This window comes from Bemisia tabaci, chromosome 7 (genome assembly GCF_918797505.1).
Source record: "Bemisia tabaci chromosome 7, PGI_BMITA_v3".
NCBI classification, from domain to species: Eukaryota; Metazoa; Arthropoda; class Insecta; order Hemiptera; family Aleyrodidae; genus Bemisia; species Bemisia tabaci.
In genome coordinates this window covers 27809735-27828582 of record NC_092799.1, presented here as the reverse complement: position 1 = coordinate 27828582, position 18848 = coordinate 27809735, and the positions used below count along the sequence as shown (strand labels likewise).

The 18848-nt window shown below is 36.5% G+C and overlaps 1 protein-coding gene across 4 annotated transcripts; it reads left to right on the top strand.

Moving 5' to 3' along the window:
• The first annotated feature begins 146 nt into the window (after window positions 1–146).
• Window positions 147–17945, top strand: LOC109035608 (uncharacterized). 4 transcript variants are annotated; one of them, XM_072302758.1, is made up of 8 exons: window positions 147–7987; window positions 9103–9248; window positions 10915–11164; window positions 12180–12258; window positions 13584–13734; window positions 14343–14458; window positions 14825–15144; window positions 17715–17945. In XM_072302758.1, the coding sequence occupies exons 3-6, from the start codon at window positions 11131–11133 to the stop codon at window positions 14451–14453; spliced, it is 375 nt and encodes a 124-aa protein (XP_072158859.1). In that variant the 5' UTR covers window positions 147–7987; window positions 9103–9248; window positions 10915–11130; the 3' UTR covers window positions 14454–14458; window positions 14825–15144; window positions 17715–17945. The 4 variants fall into 4 exon arrangements, with proteins under 4 accessions (XP_072158859.1, XP_018904857.2, XP_072158861.1 ...); XM_072302759.1 differs by lacking the exon at window positions 147–7987 and adding an exon at window positions 8010–8741; XM_019049312.2 differs by lacking the exon at window positions 14343–14458 and having other exon boundaries at window positions 162–7987.
• Window positions 17946–18848: the final 903 nt, after the last annotated feature.

Here is an 18848-nt window from a genome sequence, read left to right as displayed (position 1 = left end):
TCATCGGTGCAGATCCATCAAAGCGTTTTTGGAATTCTGATTGATTCCATCGCTATGACGTAGAGTAGATCAACCGGATCAACCAGATCAATCGTACTCCGGAGTTCGATGAAGCCGATGTAGATGACGTCGCATGACGTAATTAACCTCCAAATATAAACTAAATAAGTAAAGTAAATAATATTTCCTGACAATAGACAATTTTTCCATTATTCAGTATTCTCCTTTTCTATAAGATGTATTAGGTTTTTTTAGTTTATTTCGAATGGGAATAATATTGGGAGCCTGTGATAATTCGTGGTTTTCATCTATTGACTATGAAATTATGTATGTATCCAGGAAGTTTTGATCATCTGAAAGTGTTGTGTTGCCATGGTCATGATATTACCCGCGGACAGATTGGTACTAAACAGATCAAAGGTCATTTCATTTTAATTTTATATTCTGCTGCAACTAGGCTCCAAGTTAATTGGCTGTAACATTGTGTAAGTGCAATATTTGAATACCTTCGTCCTTTGACAAAAGCAAAGTGCGCTAGTGGTTTTCCATCGGCACTATGAGCTATCAATTTGATACATTTTCACGGTTATTCTTTACTTCACGGTCTGCTATTTTTTGTCAATTAAATTGATTAAAGCATTCACATACGGCAACCAGGTTATGTTTTGATCAAATTAAAATGTTTGTCTAAGGCAACCATCTTGATTTGAGCCAACTCACACGTCATTCTAAGCTTTGAAATCCACTTAAACCCGTTTTGCATGAGAGATACGAGCAGACTGCGTTATAAAGAAGCTTCCCCGGTTGTTTCTTTAGAACACAGTCTGTTTATCTTCATTCGCTGATCTATTCTGGCGAGAGAGATTGACTTCTCTCATCACAGTTCAAAATTCAAAGACAATATTTTTGAAATTTTCTCTCTTGAAGGTGGTTGTGCACATTTGCCTGAATCTACCTAAAATGAACGCTTCTCTCCTCTTGGACGGATACTTATTATTAGAGATCATATTTTTGCCTTTAATTTCCTCGCAGAAAGCATCGTAAAGAATCATTCCCCGATTGTTTCTGAAGAATACAATCTGCTCTTCCTCATTATTGATAGTGTTTGGGTTTTGAGGTACGCAGTTAGGTACGACAACCGTGATGGGTCCTGATAAAATTAAGATATTTGTGGATGGCGACCATTTAGTTTTTGATGTTGAAAACTCATGATGACGTAAAATTCCTTGCCATCCACCCCCCCTCTTACATTTTCCTATTCCAGTTGATGTCCATATTCCAGACTCGGAACGGAACGTGTGAATCAACACTTGATTGGAGCTTCCTCAGTTCCTCCGTTGGAGCGCGGTAAAATTCAAAAAAGTCGATATATTTCAAACGTTGCCGCTCGTAGTGAAGATGTTTGTGGGGAAATGGGAGTCATCAGATATGATTGGAGTGTTTGAATCTTTCATCATGTTAAAAAGCGCGGTAAAATTCAAATCTACCTTTCTTTTTTGAATTTCTCCGCTCATTTTCAACTCCACGCGCGATAAAAAAGTATTAATGGCCGAGGAGTTTTGTTGTTTTTTTTTTCCGTTCTATCGTTGGAGGGCGGTAAAATTCAAAAAAGTCGATATATTTCAAACGTTGCCGCTCGTAGTGAAGATGTTTGTGGGGAAATGGGAGTCATCAGATATGATTGGAGTGTTTGAATCTTTCATCATGTTAAAAAGCGCGGTAAAATTCAAATCTACCTTTCTTTTTTGAATTTCTCCGCTCATTTTCAACTCCACGCGCGATAAAAAATTATTAATGGCCGAGGAGTTTTGTTGTTTTTTTTTCCGTTCTATCGTTGGAGGGCGGTAAAATTCAAAAAAGTCGATATATTTCAAACGTTGCCGCTCGTAGTGAACATGAGACGTAGTGGGGAAATGGGAGTCAGATATGATTGGAGTGTTCGAATTTTTCATCATGTTAAAAGGCGCGGTAAAATTCAAATATACCTTTCTTTTTTGAATTTTTCCGCTCATTTTCAACTCCACGTGCGATAAAAAATTTTTAATGACCGAGGAGTTTTGTTGTTCCTTTACCGCTCTATCGTTGGAGCGCGGTAAAATTCAAAAAAGGCGATATATTTCAAACGTTGCCGCTCGCAGTGAACATGAGACATAGTAGGGAAACGGGAGTCAGATGTGATTCGAGTTTTTGAATTTTTCATCATGTTAAAAAGCGCGGTAAAATTCAAAACTACCGATATTTTTTAAATTTTTCCGCTTATTTTCAACTCTACGCGTGATAAAGATATGATGCATGGCAGGTGAGTTCTAGAGTCCCTTCATACTGAGAGTCAAGACAATTCGGCTCATGGATGTCACAAACGGGAATAAAAATTACAGAAATTGAACGTTTATCATAATCTTTGATCGGCCCATTCTCAAATGCCTTTCTCCGTTCCTCCTTTCATTCCGTTTGTTCTTTGCCGAACTCGTAATTCCCTGGTCCATTCCAGATTATGATCTTTGCAATTGGTGTAAGTGTAATCTTATTCCCGTTTGTGACACTGTGGAGGCCTAAAATACGGGAACCAATCATAAATGGATTCAAATTGTCTTGACTCTCAGTATAAAGGGATTCTAGTGAGTTCTATTGCTTATCTTCGCTCCTAACTGGAAACGCGGTAAAATTCAAAAGTCAGTCGATTTTAAACGTTACCGCTCGTAGTGAACATAAGACGTGGTGGAGAAATGGAAGTTAGATATGATTGGAGTGTTTGAATTTTTCGTCATGTTAAAAAGAGCGGTATAATTCGAATCTACGGATCTTTTTTAAATTTTTTCGCTTATTATCAACTATATACGTGTTAAACTCGATAATCAAAGTTTGCAAAATGGCGTCGATCCGCCATTTTCAGTTACCCGCTCAACGATGGCGTAAGCTTGTTTTGTTAGTAAACAAAAGACGTCATCTTGTCTGCAAAATCGATCTACGGCAATGATGCGGACCCCTGGCCCTCGCCAAGTCACTGCCAGATTTTGCTGACGAGATGGCGCCTTCTGTTCACAAATGACATGTGAGACCATCGGATAACTGCATCGAACGTATAACTTAGGCTGAGCTGAGCAAAGAATCATATGATTAATGCTTAAAATATAAAGTTTAAGAACACGTTTTTAAAATGGAGTACTTACCAGTGCTTCTCTTTTTGCGCGCGATAAAATTTAAAAAAAAACCGGTCGATTCCAAATTTTTCCGCTCGTGATGATCCTAAAATATATGGGGATAGATATACGAGTACATTCATCTAATTGAAGAGTTGAAATTCTTAGTGTCGTTAAAAAGCTCTATAGTGATAGGTATACTTACTTGATAATTATAACTTCGGCGTGAGTTGAATGTCGTTACTATGAATCGAGGTGGCATTGCATTACACATACTTACCAAGAACAATAACAAATAGTACTGAAAGTAGTCCTTTTTTTACGCTGGGATATGATAGCTAGGTACTGAATTACTCGATACTACTATGTGAGTATTTAAGTACGCATTTTGTTGAAAGCGTGACGAAATTCGGGTCACTTGAGCTTTTCCATTTTTTCTGTTGGTGTTTGAAACTAGATGGTTTAATTTATGTAAACCTTGAAATTGGTCAAGTAAAAAACTAATTATTGAAAAGAAATTATGAACTATATTTCGATTAATACTCTCCAATTTTGCTACGCTAGTGGAGTCAAATGAAATATAGAAATCTGATGGATACTTCAATTGGAATATGGAGTTAAACTTTTGATGGACAAAGAAATCCAAGCGAAAACTTGCACGAAGCATAGAAATATAAAAAAAAAAAGTTTCTGCACTAATTTCTCAACTTAACCTAAAAGCTTTTAAACAGAAGTGTCTGTAAAATTGTAACGAAGAAAAAAGAAAAAAAAAGAATAAGATGCCTAATAAAAAAAAAATTAATGAAAAACAAATAATTCAAATTACCTACAGACTTTACTGAGCAATAGAGAATAATAAAAATTGTATGTTTAAATCCTGTCAAATGTAAAATAATTTTCAGTCTTTACCAGTTTATTTTTACAACGTTATAAACTCATGAATTAATAACTAGCAATTTTACTGAACCGTGGATGAACTCCTGGGTGACAGCATTCTGCCAAATGCAAGGCACCTTTAATTTATCAACGGTTGGAAATTTGTCCTGTTAAATATACGATTAAAAATCAATTGTATTAGGCTCACAATTGATTACAAGAGAAAAAAATTATTTATTGATTAAATTAAAAAAAAGAACCCTCATTCGTTGTTTCAAATAATGGCTCGTCAAAATAATAAGAGAAAACTTATGCTGGATTAAATTCATCATAACATTCAATAATACGAAATGACAAAGTGCATACATAGCCAAAAAAGCTAAATCCCCCACACATCCTGCCAGATGCGTGCAGGATCAAGAGTACCCCTCAGAACCCTAATTAAAAATCCTAACTTTTAAATGATAATTTGGAGTCTATAAAAAGTAAAAATTTTCTAGTATTGGTATATTTGATTAATAAAAAGGAAAATTTTGCTAGAATGAGATTACCATTAAATTCGATAAGATGAAATCGAAGAAGGTTTTCAGAGTTCAAAAAGCCAGTAGACAAGAGCAGGTCCCTCACGCATCCTGCCAGATGCGTGAGGATCGAAAAGGACTCTGAAAACATTACTCGATTACTAATATTCTGTGTAGGTATGTTCAATTGTCAAAATTTGAGAGGAGAATTGTGCTGGGTTAAGAGTACCATAATAATTGAAAAAATCAGATCGAAGAGTGTTTTCAGAGCTCGAAAAGTCAGTAGACAAAGCCAGGTCGTTCACACATCCTGCCAGATGCGTGAGGGACCGAAAAGGACTCTGAGAACATTACTCGATTACTACTTAATGTTTTGGGTAGGTAAATTCATTTGTCAAAAGTTGAGAGGAGAATTGTGCTGGGTTAAAAGTACCATAATAATAGGAAAAATCAGATCGAAGAGTGTTTTCAGAGTTGAAAAATCCAATAGGCAAGACCAGATCCCTCACACATCCTGCCAGATGCGTGAGGATCGAAAAGGACTCTGAAAACATTACTCGATTACTAATATTCTGTGTAGGTATGTTCAATTGTCAAAATTTGAGAGGAGAATTGTGCTGGGTTAAGAGTACCATAATAATTGAAAAAATCAGATCGAAGAGTGTTTTCAGAGCTCGAAAAGTCAGTAGACAAAGCCAGGTCGTTCACACATCCTGCCAGATGCGTGAGGATCGAAAAGGACTCTGAAAACAATACTCGATCACTAATATTCTGTGTAGGTATGTTCATTTGTCAAAACTTGAGAAGAGAATTGTGCTGGGTTAAAAGTACCATAATAATTAAAAAAATCAGATCGAAGAGGGTTTTCAGAGTTGAAAAAGTCAATAGGCAAGACCAGATCCCTCACACATCCTGCCAGATGCGTGAGGATCGAAAAGGACTCTGAAAACAATACTCGATTACTAATATTCTGTGTAGGTATGTTCATTTGTCAAAATTTGAGAGGAGAATTGTGCTGGGTTAAAAGTACCATAATAATTGAAAAAATCAGATCGAAGAGTGTTTTCAGAGTTGAAAAATCCAATAGGCAAGACCAGATCCCTCACACATCCTGCCAGATGCGTGAGGATCGAAAAGGACTCTGAAAACATTACTCGATTACTAATATTCTGTGTAGGTATGTTCAATTGTCAAAATTTGAGAGGAGAATTGTGCTGGGTTAAGAGTACCATAATAATTGAAAAAATCAGATCGAAGAGTGTTTTCAGAGCTCGAAAAGTCAGTAGACAAAGCCAGGTCGTTCACACATCCTGCCAGATGCGTGAGGATCGAAAAGGACTCTGAAAACAATACTCGATCACTAATATTCTGTGTAGGTATGTTCATTTGTCAAAACTTGAGAAGAGAATTGTGCTGGGTTAAAAGTACCATAATAATTGAAAAAATCAGATCGAAGAGTGTTTTCAGAGTTGAAAAAGCCAATAGGCAAGACCAGATCCCTCACACATCCTGCCAGATGCGTGAGGATCGAAAAGGACTCTGAAAACAATACTCGATTACTAATATTCTGTGTAGGTATGTTCATTTGTCAAAATTTGAGAGGAGAATTGTGCTGGGTTAAAAGTACCATAATAATTGAAAAAATCAGATCGAAGAGTGTTTTCAGAGTTGAAAAATCCAATAGGCAAGACCAGATCCCTCACACATCCTGCCAGATGCGTGAGGATCGAAAGGGACTCTGAAAACATTACTCGATTACTAATATTCTGTGTAGGTATGTTCATTTGTCAAAATTTGAGAGGAGAATTGTGCTGGGTTAAGAGTACCATAATAATTGAAAAAATCAGATCGAGGAGTGTTTTCAGAGCTCGAAAAGTCAGTAGACAAAGCCAGGTCCTTCGCACATCCTGCCAGATGCGTGAGGGACCGAAAAGGACTCTGAGAACATTACTCGATTACTACTTAATGTTTTTTGTAGGTATATTCATTTGTCAAAAGTTGAGAGGAGAATTGTGCTGGGTTAAAAGTACCATAATAATTGAAAAAATCAGATCGAAGAGTGTTTTCGGAGTTGAAAAAGCCAATAGGCAAGACCAGATCCCTCACACATCCTGCCAGATGCGTGAGGGACCGAAAAGGACTCTGAGAACATTACTCGATTACTACTTAATATCTTGGGTAGGTATATTCATTTGTCAAAAGTTGAGAAAAAAATTGTACTGGGTTAAAAATATCATAATAATTGAAAAGATTAGATCGAAGAGTGCTTTCAGAGTTGAAAAAATCAGATCCTGCACACGTCCTGCCAGATGCGTGAGGGACCAAAAGGGACTCTGAGAACATTACTCGATTACTACTTAATATTTTAGGTAGGTATATTCATTTGTCAAAAGTTGAGAGAAAAATTGTACTGGGTTAAAGGTATCTTAATAATTGAAAAGATTAGATCGAAGAGTGTTTTCAGAGTTGAAAAAATCAGATCCCGCACACATCCTGCCAGATGCGTATGGGATTCGAAAGCGGCTCTGAACATACTAATTAAGTACTATAACCATTGAATAATAATGTAAAGTCTGGAATCTGAAATTGTGCCTCAAGACTAAATTTTTAGGGTCATTTACAGAAGAGTATTTGGAGGGTTAATTCATGATCATAAGAACTTCATAAATACCATCAATAGATTATTAGCAAGGTCATCAAATTAATTCGAACATTCCTCACAAACAAAATGTGTCTGTAAAATGATTAAGAATTGATGTTGGACTTGGAAGAATGGTAGACATTACAGTAGGATATCATTCACCCAAATCCATTGAGCAAATGTAGGAACCTTACTTCCATGTAGCATTGAATCTTATCTACCTACTTATTTTTTCCTCGTAGACATTCAAGATGGCGTATGTAATGCAATGGCGACAAGGTAAGGTATCTCTCAATATGATTGAATTTGAACTTGAAATTGGATTTATTTCAATGATAGGTAATTAGCCGTAAATATTTGACAACCACATTAAAACCTAATTAAATTTTAGTTATACAAACCAAAGGGGAACACAACACGAATCGAATAAGCACTTTGAATAAACAAGAATTGTACCGTGGAAACATACTTCATTGAATAGGATCATGGTTTCATGAAAAATCGCAACTCTTCCGATGCTTGCACCAAACTTCATGTCGAGAGATTAGAGAGGTGGAAAATGATGAAAACCTACGAATTATTATTCTTGACATCTACCTAATTTAAGTTATCTAGGTCACGACGAAACTCAGTGCTACGTTAACAGGATGCGATCAAGTACATTGCTCAAGAGATTTGCGGTCCGTGGTCGATGAAAGTTCAGTTGTTGAAAGGAAGAGATGGAAGAGAGAACTGCAGATACGCTGTAGGCGGGGCAGAGGCCACAGACAGACACAGACACACCACAGTTCATGGAGGAAAAGCAGAGGGTAAGCAAAAGTTAATTTTCATGGTTTATGCCAGTGCCACGATAATTATTTGAAACGCAGTGAGCTTATCACAAACATTGTTCAGTCGAATCATTATCTAAATTTAAATTTATTAAAATAATGAAGTAATGATAATAAGAATTATTGGCTAATTATAATTGGCACGTAGAGTTTTTTAATTGGCTTGCATTCGCACTCAGTGACGACAGTGGGTACAAACACGACCAATCCATTCAGGATGAAACCCTACTGGGTGTTAAAGCGGGAAATTTTAAGGTGGATCTTCAGTTTTTTGGTTTAGGGTTTAGAAATTTCTCCGCCCGGGGAAAGCCACCGTCGATGTCCGTCTTCGTCAAATTTCTACAGACGAAGCTGATTTTTAAAAAATCTGAGCCTTTATTCCAAAATCGGAAAATTTAAATCTGTAGATTAGAGTATTGTGAATATTTTGAGCCTTTGATCATCAAAATGCATGGCGTTGTGGTTGAGAAAGTACTGTTTCCCGACATGAAATCTCGGCCCTCGGCCGACGATCCTCTCAGTTGACGGTAAATTTTAAGAATTAGAACACTTAATTTCAAAATCCAAGGATTTCAGCCTGTGGATCAGAGTTTTTTCTCTCAATCAAGTTCAAATACTTGCAATTCCATTGCGAATCGACGAAGAAAGTACTGTATCCGACCAGCCGGGCAACAAGCTTTTTCAATCGGTCGGTCATTCAAAATTAATTGCCCGCCACAGCAACAAACAACAGGTTTGTTGACATTTGATCAAAAGTTCAATTTCTGCAAAAGTTGCGCCAACAAAAACTTTGAATTTTTGGTGATGGATAGTAGAGCAGTGGTTAAGTTCAAAACGATACATAACTCAATTTTTTCCAAAATGTGCGTTGGTTCCTTTCTGCTTAACTCAGTCCATTTTAGGTTATGTTTCCGTTCTTCATCATAGTCAAAAGCTATTTCTTTCATGGTCAAAAGCTCATAAGCTCGCACAGTGAATTTCAAGTTTATTGCAATCATTTTGATCGTGTCGTATGAACTAAAAGAAGGAACAAGTGTGCTAGTATTCTGTGTTCAGTGTGTTAATTTTTATTTCGCCTTCAATTTATCTTCTAGCGAATCGTTCAGTGCCGTACCAAAATTGGTTCTTGCTGGGTTGCGGAGCTCTCTTTCATCAAGGTCCCACATTTTACCTTAACACTGGTTGCTGGTGTCTAAACCTTGCCGGACACACCAATCATATTTGCCGTATCTCACTCCAGGTAATTCATTCACAGTACTTGACACGGAAAGATAATTCGCACCGTACAAATCCACTCAAACACATCATCACTATTCATTACCAGTTTGTATTGTTGATTGCGCATCAGTAAATGACACATAGTACAGCTACAGTGCTGTCATACTATAAAAATAGTTAGTAGAGATCAGTAATATCAAGATCCTCTCCGCCATTCAGATCCAGTGATAGAGTATCTGTCAAAAATGCCTATAGTGCATAGAGAAAAATAAGGAGGTGGTCGCATCTTGAGGATTGTTTACCCTGTAACGAAGGTCAGCACAATACGGCTCGAAATTCCGGCAAAATTTGAAATTTGATTAACAGACAATAACAACCGACTGTTTTGCTTAGATCAACTCAAAATATAATTTCAAGCACTTAACCAGAGACTTAAAATGACTTTTTTCCGTAAACCACATTATAAGATAATCCAAGACAATCTGGGTAACAATCGTCCGTGTCATTCTACATCATCTTAAAAATTCAAGATACCTGAAATGTGACTGCCTCTTTTTTTCTCCATGGATATAGTGTATCTAAGTGATGGATGAAATGGGTAGAATCTAACAGAAACACACCAAACCTAAAATATCATAATTCGAAAGAAGTCAAAATCTTCATTGTCTTCTGGGTAGGGGAGGACAAGGGGCTCATTGACCTCCTCTTCCTCCTCCTCTTTCTCGTGGTCCTCTTCCTCAGACTCCACTTCCTCATACTCCTCTTCATCGATGGGTGGAAACTCTTTCTCCCACTGGGCTCTCGCCTCATCCTGCTCTTGCTTCTGTAAGAACACAAAGAAAAAGAATAATTTTCCGACCAAAAATCTTCTACTTCAAAACTACATGTTCATTGCCTGCATGTACAAGCAACAATCATAAAGGGAGCATCTACGAGAGTAATATTGCATACAGAGAATTCAAAATTCTCTGAAGCATACTGAGAAACTTTTGCACTATACTACAGTGCTAACAAAAAAATTGAACACAGAGCATAAAAATCTTACCCAAGCTTCATAGCCAGAGAGAGGGCGAATATCGCCCTCCAAATTAATGACTTCATATGGAGGGTCATAGATGGGATACCAGGCGAGTCGCTCCGTTCTTTCCAGTGCAGCCTGGGGGGTGTCTTCAAAGGATCTCAGGACTACGGGTTCGTCTGCGTAAAATAGCGGAGGTCTATGAATTGGAATGTGTTGGCGGAAGCGGGCAGGAATGTCAATTACAATCCGTAAAAGCCGCTCTCGCCAACGCTGCACTGTCTTGTATGACTGAGTATGATCTGGCATTTTAATTTTCTGAAACATAGGACACAACAAAACCATAGAGTACATGTATAAGAGGAGAGTGCAAATGTGACTCAGATCAGTCAGCTCCGTCTTCTCAGAAGAGTGCTGCCGTCAAAATATATTACCAAAATGAAATGACACAGAGTGTCATAAAATTGTAGCAGTAAAAGTTGTCAAAAGGGTCTTTTTTTCTCAAGACTACGCAAAAATTTGGAGTTCTCTGAGGGCGTAACTGAGCTAATCTCGCGATTTCTATGACTCCCTTGGCAATTCATTATTTTTTCACTACCTATGCCTTTCTAAAAACTGACATCATGTGCCCTCCAACATATTTTAATCAGCGATGTATGTGTGTCTTTAGCTGAAGTTGTTTTGAACACCCTGTTATCATTTGTGACAATTGATGCATCATTATGGACCTATCTCACCTGCAGTGTTACCTGCATCATCCAAACAAACTGCCCGTCTTCTACTTCTTTGGCGCACACTGTCATTTGAGTTTTCGAAAGGAAAAAATTAGCGGCAAATCGCTACTACATCTCTGTCAGAAGAAATCCATGGATTCACAATTAGAACAATGATAGAATGTTCCTTTCATTTTATCGGCTTAGGTGAGTAGTTTGATGCATGACTACGCTTTTAAGTGTACATTTTTAGCAGTAATTTGGAATTCTTTGAGACACTCCGATAACGATGGTGTAAGTCGGCAATTACATAACTCGTTTGGGGTTTCTGAAAATCTCTGCCTCCATGTTATTTTCTTAAAGGAGAATATATTGACATCATTCCTTGAAGTTCCTGCAGAATTTTCTTTGCATGGAGAAAAAAAATCATGGAAGTTTCAAAGAATTGTTGTTGAGTAGTTTTCCGTTTAAAAAATAAAGTATGACAGGAAGTCTGCGATGTCCCAAACCAAGTCGTTTGATTGCTGACTTACACCATCGATAATTATGTTATGGAACTGTATTGTAACCTCATATATGTGGATAGACGTTTGGTCCATTAAGCTTTTAATCATTCCGATAAAGTTCCGTTGGACACTTGAGAAGTCACATGAAAGTGATGTTTATTCCCACGGTAGAACAAGGGATTCTGTATCAATTCTCACAGGAGATTCTTAACAGGTACCTTACTAACCCATTGACAACCAATTTTAGGTTTTAGTGTCCTTGTATTGCCTCAAGTAGTTGTGCATATTTTTTTTGGCGAATAATGAATCTCGACCAGGTTCTATTGAGCAAGGCTCATTACAACGTAAAAGTAAATTTATATTAAAAAAAAAAAAAGAAACATAAGAGAGTAATTAATTTAAAGCACATTTTTTTCCTATTGCACCAAAGTCGATAAGCTTTCTAACATCGTGGGTGAACTATTTTCTTAAAAGTTAACTTGTCCATGCCTGATTTTCTTGGGACAGAGCTGGCAAGTCGATGCCCTTCAACTGTGGGGTCTCAATTGCATCCCTTGTCAAAGTGGGCAAGAAAATATGAGTGTAAGTAGGCGCTTAGCGTAATAAGTATAAATTGTTGATGCAAAAAAAAGAGTAAGATTAAAAAGAGGAAATCCTAAGTATTCGCACTAATGGTTTTTTATAAAACTACTTCTCAATATACATTTATTTTTCAGGTCATGCTGCATTCGTCAGCCATGCAAGAGATGGTCAATCTCATAACCGGATGTCCGATGAGTCATATGGATCCTCCAGGTAACAATCGTAAATTAATATTGTATTCTCTCACTGAAGCTTAATATTGTTGTTGTTAAGATACCTTCCCTTTTTCGTGAATTTCTGTATAATTTCTCAGTGTACAGAAGAAAAGAATCAGAAACAGACTTTAATCTTAAGGACATTTTTTTCTTCTCTTCAAAGATAATTTATAGTGCTAGAATAAAGAACCGGTTTGGTGGGGACACCGAATCAAATTTGAATTTATAGACCAATGGCATTTTTTTCAGTTTATTCATTCCTTTGGAAATAATAGGTGTTTTTTTCTCTCTCTCTTTTTCTCCATATCAATTTTGGAAGGATGCCTTCAGGACAAACTAGATTTATCGATCAGCCGTATTTCTCTAGCTATTTCATTCCTCTAGAAATAATCTATGTTTTTTCCTCTCTTTTTCTCCCTAGTACCATTAAGAGAATGCCTTCACGACAAATTGGACTTATAGTTAAAGCCAAAGCACCACTGCGTATTTGACCTACTTAGCGGCCGACTAATCTGACGTCTGAGATGCATCATGCTTCAAAGAGAAAAAATGTTAACAAAGGGAATAATTTGAAAGCCTTTTTTTGCATCTTCCTTTTCCTTTTTTTTATTGATTTTTTTGAAAGGAGGGTCTCTTAATTTTGAAATTTTTTATTGAATATCCACTTCACATCCAGAAAACTATCAGCAGGTAAAAGTATATTGGCGCTCAAATATTCTAAAGTATATTATAAAGTACATATATTCCGTAGTGGATTCCTGGGTTAAAAGAAACGGGTAAGAACATTTTATTGTTTCAAAAATCTCACCTTAAGATTGCACTTTGTAGAATTACTGTGAAGCGTTCTTAACGTAAGATATATATAATTTTACTTATGATTGCACCTACGCAGAAATTAGTAAAATCAAAAACAAAAATAACGTGGTAATTATTTTTTGCCAAAAATTGAATTATTTTAAATTTCATTTTTGCCACCACTGAAAGAAAGTATAGTATAGTCTTGTTCAGAGAAGAGCAAGACTAGCAACGCTCCATAAAAAGGTGTTTAGCAAGCATTTAGGCGAAACAAAAAATGCTCCAAGCTATTCTTTCTAAGCCTGAGTTTCAATGAATAGAAGTTTGCAGTTAATATCTATGTGTTAGTCAGCAGTGTCAGGGATTACAATCTTGAAAAATGTGTTTTGTCCAAGGCCTTTCTTAATTAATTATTATTTTTTATGAAATTTGCTCTTCCTGTATGAACTAATGCCATTTTACAGAGCATTTTGTAACGGACGTCTCTCATCAGTAAAGTGATTCATCAAAAGTTTTAATTGATTCCAGAAATTACAAAAATGTAACGTTTATAATGAGGGAGTCAAAATATAATCTCTACTTTCGATTTGAAGACTTCCGGCTGGTGTCAAGTGAATGCGCTTCCTCATTCCTAACTGATTATGACAACTCAAGTGGCGTTTATCTACACGACGACAAGGTACTTCCAGAACTAGTTTTCATTTCATTAATAGACTGATTCAGTAGATTATTCCCCCTTCAAACCTTAGCACCAAATACGGAAGGCATAAATTTAGAGACTGTTCCATAAAGAACTGAAACTGGTACAGTAATTTTCGGACTTAAAGCAACTAGAGCTAGTAAATCTTAATCTAGTTTTAAAGAACAAATGATTTTCTATCTATTGACTTGCCATATTGGCGTATCCAACATGTACGAATTGTCGATGTAAAAAGTCAGTTCGATTATTTTTTCCAATGGAAACCTTGAGAAAGTCGAGGATTTTTTTCAACCCGAATTTGTAAACACCCCGAAATAACCTTCCAAAGTTCATTCAAAAGTCTTTTGAGAAAATTCAAAAATCCTCAGCAAATGTAAAGTTTCTTGCTGCACGCTGCCAACTGGTAAGATAAGACAGACACAGTGTGCAGTGCAGTGTGCAGTGTTCTTGTTGTAGGTGTAACAATCTAAAAGTCATTTTCCAAAACTTGGAGTAACTGTGGAAAGCTAAGGTGTTGCTTCTAATGTGTATTTAATGGGTCTGTATGTAAAAGTGAATGGATTTTTTTTTATTTTTTTTTTTTTTAGTGTGCAGCAAGCTTTTCATTAATAAGAATCATTCAAATATCAGTTTTCATTTATGAGAAAAGAACATACAGCCATCGAATTAGTTCAGAATTTTTTACTCCTGGGTATTGATCTTGGTAAGAGTTCAAGTCCTTTCTTTACTCCTTCTTGTTGATTACTCCTTAAAGGCAGTCGCTTAAAGGCTTTAAAAAATAATCAAAAATCCTGCCCAACTACGTGATATATTCTAATTTATTAAATCGGTTTGCGATTGAACAAAACAATCAAAGAGGCTAAGACTAATAAATTTGTGTATGGTCAAAGTTTATTTGATACTTTGCAATCATAAGCAGACTCAAGTTTTGAGTCTATTCAGACTAGAATGAATGTTTACTACCTAAGATTTTTACATTCAAATACTTAAAGTAAGTAGTATATCGGTATCCAAAAATTTCCTCAATTTTAGATTTAGAATTATAAACTTTTTTTTTTCTATATTCCAGGATATTTTATTTTGACCAAGTTGACTTGGAGACCCGAGATCACCGGGTCCGATGATGTTAGTGAAACAACAGCGATTTCAGTGCCCCCTCCGGCAACCTGCAGATGAGCCACTCGATTCGGCATCATATGGCCATAGGACGCTGTCTCTCTCAGATCACTGGTCCTTAAGGGTGATCGGTCTGTCCCTCGCATGTTAGCGATCCTATATCCGCGACATGATGTCACCATGTCGCGCGTGATGTGTAGCTGGACCACCCGAGTGACATCCCGACCGCTGGCGCTTTCCCTCTTCAAGGCCCTTCATAGCTGATTCCTACAAGTAAGTTCATCAGAGCGTGCACGCTAAAGCTTTAAGCTCGAGCTTTCCAGGGTTCATGCAAGCTTGAAAAGTGCTTGAAAAGTGCTTGATTTTAAAAAAAAAATTCAAGGCCTTGAAAGTGCTTGATTTTTTGGAAAGTGCTTGAAAACGTGCTTGAATTTCTCAGATCCACTTTTCGGAGGTCAAATGAGAAAGCATTCGACTTTTCAGACGTACGCTGGAAAGTATTAAAACGTGTTGAAATTGAAACGAACTACTCTGCTGAGTTGCCTGCTCAGTCTTTCGTCGCTGCTGAAAGTGGCTGAAAAAGATAACTTTGATCTAATTACTAGCGCTATTAGATTTTACAAGAATGTCTTGTCAAAAATTTTAGAAAAATCTCCAATATCACATGCCTTAGTTCGAAATTTGTCCTGTTTGGATCCGAGAAGTATGATTCACCTAGATGCAGATTCTTCTCCTGTTAGTCGGTCAGCTGTTTGCAAGAAGAAAATGAGGTCTGTCTTAAATACATCGTGTGATTGTAAAATAGTCGTAGCTGGTAAAGTTGATATTATTCTTGATGAATTTGATTCATTTTATCAAAACGTTGTCTTAAAGAAAGCTGTCACCTTTGCACACTATGAGCCTTATAAAGAGAAGTCAAGAGTTGATGAGTTTTATATTAACTTTATGGACAAGGATGAATACAAAAATTTATGGAAAGTTGTCAAAATAACTCTACTCTTAAGTCATGGACAAGCATCAGTGGAGAGATTTTAGTGTAAATAAAAACCTAGAAGTAGAAAATTTAAAGGAGCAGTCCTACATAGCACAGCGTTATGTACATGAGTTTACCGATGAAATGGAGAGCTTATCCAGTATGGTAATAACCAAAGAGTTAAGACAAAGTGTATCAGGTGCTCGCAGTAGATATGCTACCTATTTAGAGGAAGAAAAGAAAATCAAGGCTCTCACAGCTATTAAAAATGAAAAGTCAGAAAAAACAAAATCTCTACAAGAGAGAAAAAGACGCTTATGTGAAGATGTAAAGACCTTAGAAAAAGGTGCAGACGACCTGGCAGAACAAGCTGAAAAGAAGCAAGATCTCTCATTAATTGTTAAGTCCAATAGTTTCCGCCAAAGTGCCAAAAGAAAAAAAGAAGAGTTAGCAATGGTTGAAGGAGAAATTTCGAAACTCTCCAAACAGTTGTGAAAAAGAACCATAAGTCTCGGTTAAAATCTATAACTTTTTAAACTGCTTGTAAAAACATTTTTCTTCATACCTACATTTATTTAATTTCACATTAACATTTTTTTCTTTTTACTTCTGGTTTTTTTACCTTATTTTTTTTCAATGATGTGGGTCCATTATCTTCTTGAAAGTGTTTTTTTTTCTTCTTTCGTCCGGTTTTTTAGTGTTCATAAAGACTCTTTTTTCAAATGATGTGCCGTTCCATACTCCAGACATACTCCTTACGTGTAGCTTCAAATTAAGAAATCCCACTTTTAAAATTCAAATATTTTTACAATAGTGAAAGACTATCAGAAAACATCTTGCTTCAGCTTTATCAAGAATGAATCTTCAATTTTGAGCTTCTTGTCCAAGTACCCTACTATTCTCATGAATTTAATCCATCGGGTAGCATGCAGATTTTCTATTAACTCTTTCATAAGTTGCACCATCTTCAGCCCATCTTATACCTATCGATATCCATCGGATTTAACCCATCGGATAGCATGCAGATTTTCTATTAACTCTTTCATAAGTTGCACCATCTTCAGCCCATCTTATACCTATCGATATCCATCACTTCTTAATGATTAACGTTGTCTCAATGAATATGAAGGTAAGATATTTATTTATTATTATCATTTATTTTTCTTTTTATTTTTAAACCAACGTTTTGAATAAATTGGAATAAAACATTCAGGTGTAAGTATGGATGGGTAGTTGGTCGAAAACTTATGCGGTGAGCCAGGATTTTACTTTTTTTTGCTTAGAATTTAGAGGTATTTACTTACTGGGTTGTCAGTATTGGTACTGATACTTGGGATGGTCTTTCATTTATACATCCGTGTATTTTTTAATTAGAGGAAAATACTCATTTTAGTTGGTTGTTGATATCTGTCTCGCTATTAGGAGTTTTTATGTCAAAGGTCCTGTGGAAAAATTTCTTGAATCTCGCGCAAAACTGCTTCCAAAAGGCTCTTGAAAGTGCTTGAAAAGTGCTTGAAAATTCAGAAAAATGTGCTTGAAAAGTGCTTGAATTTTTAGCACTGAAGCTGCATGAACCCTGTTTCACTCCCCGACGAACTTACCAGTTTCAGTTGTAATACAAATCGAACCATATGAATAATAAATGAAACCCAATAAATACGGTTCGAATCTTCAAAACACATTTTGATCCGTTTTCAAATCGCCTTCAAATTGGCGTGCGGCAATTGTCGTCTCTTCCATGTTGAGCGCATTGTTTTTCACTCTTTAAATATTCGCTCGTTTGAAGGCGTTTTATGCGGGTAAGTACAGCGCACTCTGTAGAAACATAATTGAGGCACAGTCTTACACACCTTCGATTTTCTGTTCACAGGTCGCGCCACATAATAGATTCGAACAAGGAAAGTCTGAACGATTCCTGTTCTAATTGACACTCGACCGCAGAAGAATGCACCAATCCCACGAGTCACACTTCGGCGCGAAATTTAAACCTATTCCTTCCGTTTCATTGTTCACGACACAGGCAGGATATCAGTGGATGTTGAAATGAAAGTTTTTTTTATTTTTAATTTCTATAAATAAAGATTATGATCATATGACAAAAGAGGTTGAATTCTATGGTATATTAGGGTACAATGATAGGTTGTTCAGTACATTCTTAAACTGTTTTTCTAGGACAGCATAATAATGTCTCTTCGAGAGCAAAAAAAAATTTTTTCGATCCATCATTCTTTAGTAGTAACCTAAGAAGTTCCAGAAGAGCTTTGAAAAAGTTTAAAACGATGCTTTTTATGGGATAATTATCTCTTCTCGTAACATGACTGGTTTTCCTGTGAAAGTTATCCTTGTATCAAGCCGGTAGGTGGAAGCATGCCCTCCTGACTTAAATGCCCCTTTCTCAAAGTTGTTGTTATTAAATCGTACCTACATAAGTAAATGCATTTCAAGAAACTATCAACACTCAAAGTCTTCTAAAAAAACCCTCTACAAGAATGATTCCACGGCTTACCATCAATGATCGTCAATGCTTTTTTTTTTGTAATAAATACCGTGTTTTTGGCAGTTGGGCAATTACCCCAGTGTTATGCCGCAATAAATAAGGAATTGGAAGTTCGGATAGGTCATGAGCGTTTTCTTATCCATAATTTTCGCTTGGTTTCTAAGGATAAATTCATCTCAAACATTTATTTTTGAATTGTATACTTAGTAAACATTAAAATGCCAAGTCTGAATTTGATAGCTCCTCGCACTGTAGAGTGAGAAAGGGGGGGGGGGGAGGAGAAAGGCATAGGTAGTAGAAAAAAATGAATTGCCAAGTACCTACGAGTTTGATGACTCTTCTTATTGAGAGTAAAACGAAAAGAAATGTCAGTACGGATCGGGTTGCTAAAACACATATTCAACCGTTTTCGAATCTCCTTCAAATCGGCATGCCGCAATTGACGTTTCCCCCCGGTTAAGCGCACTGGTTTGAACCCAACGTATATTCACTCGTTTGAAGGCGTTT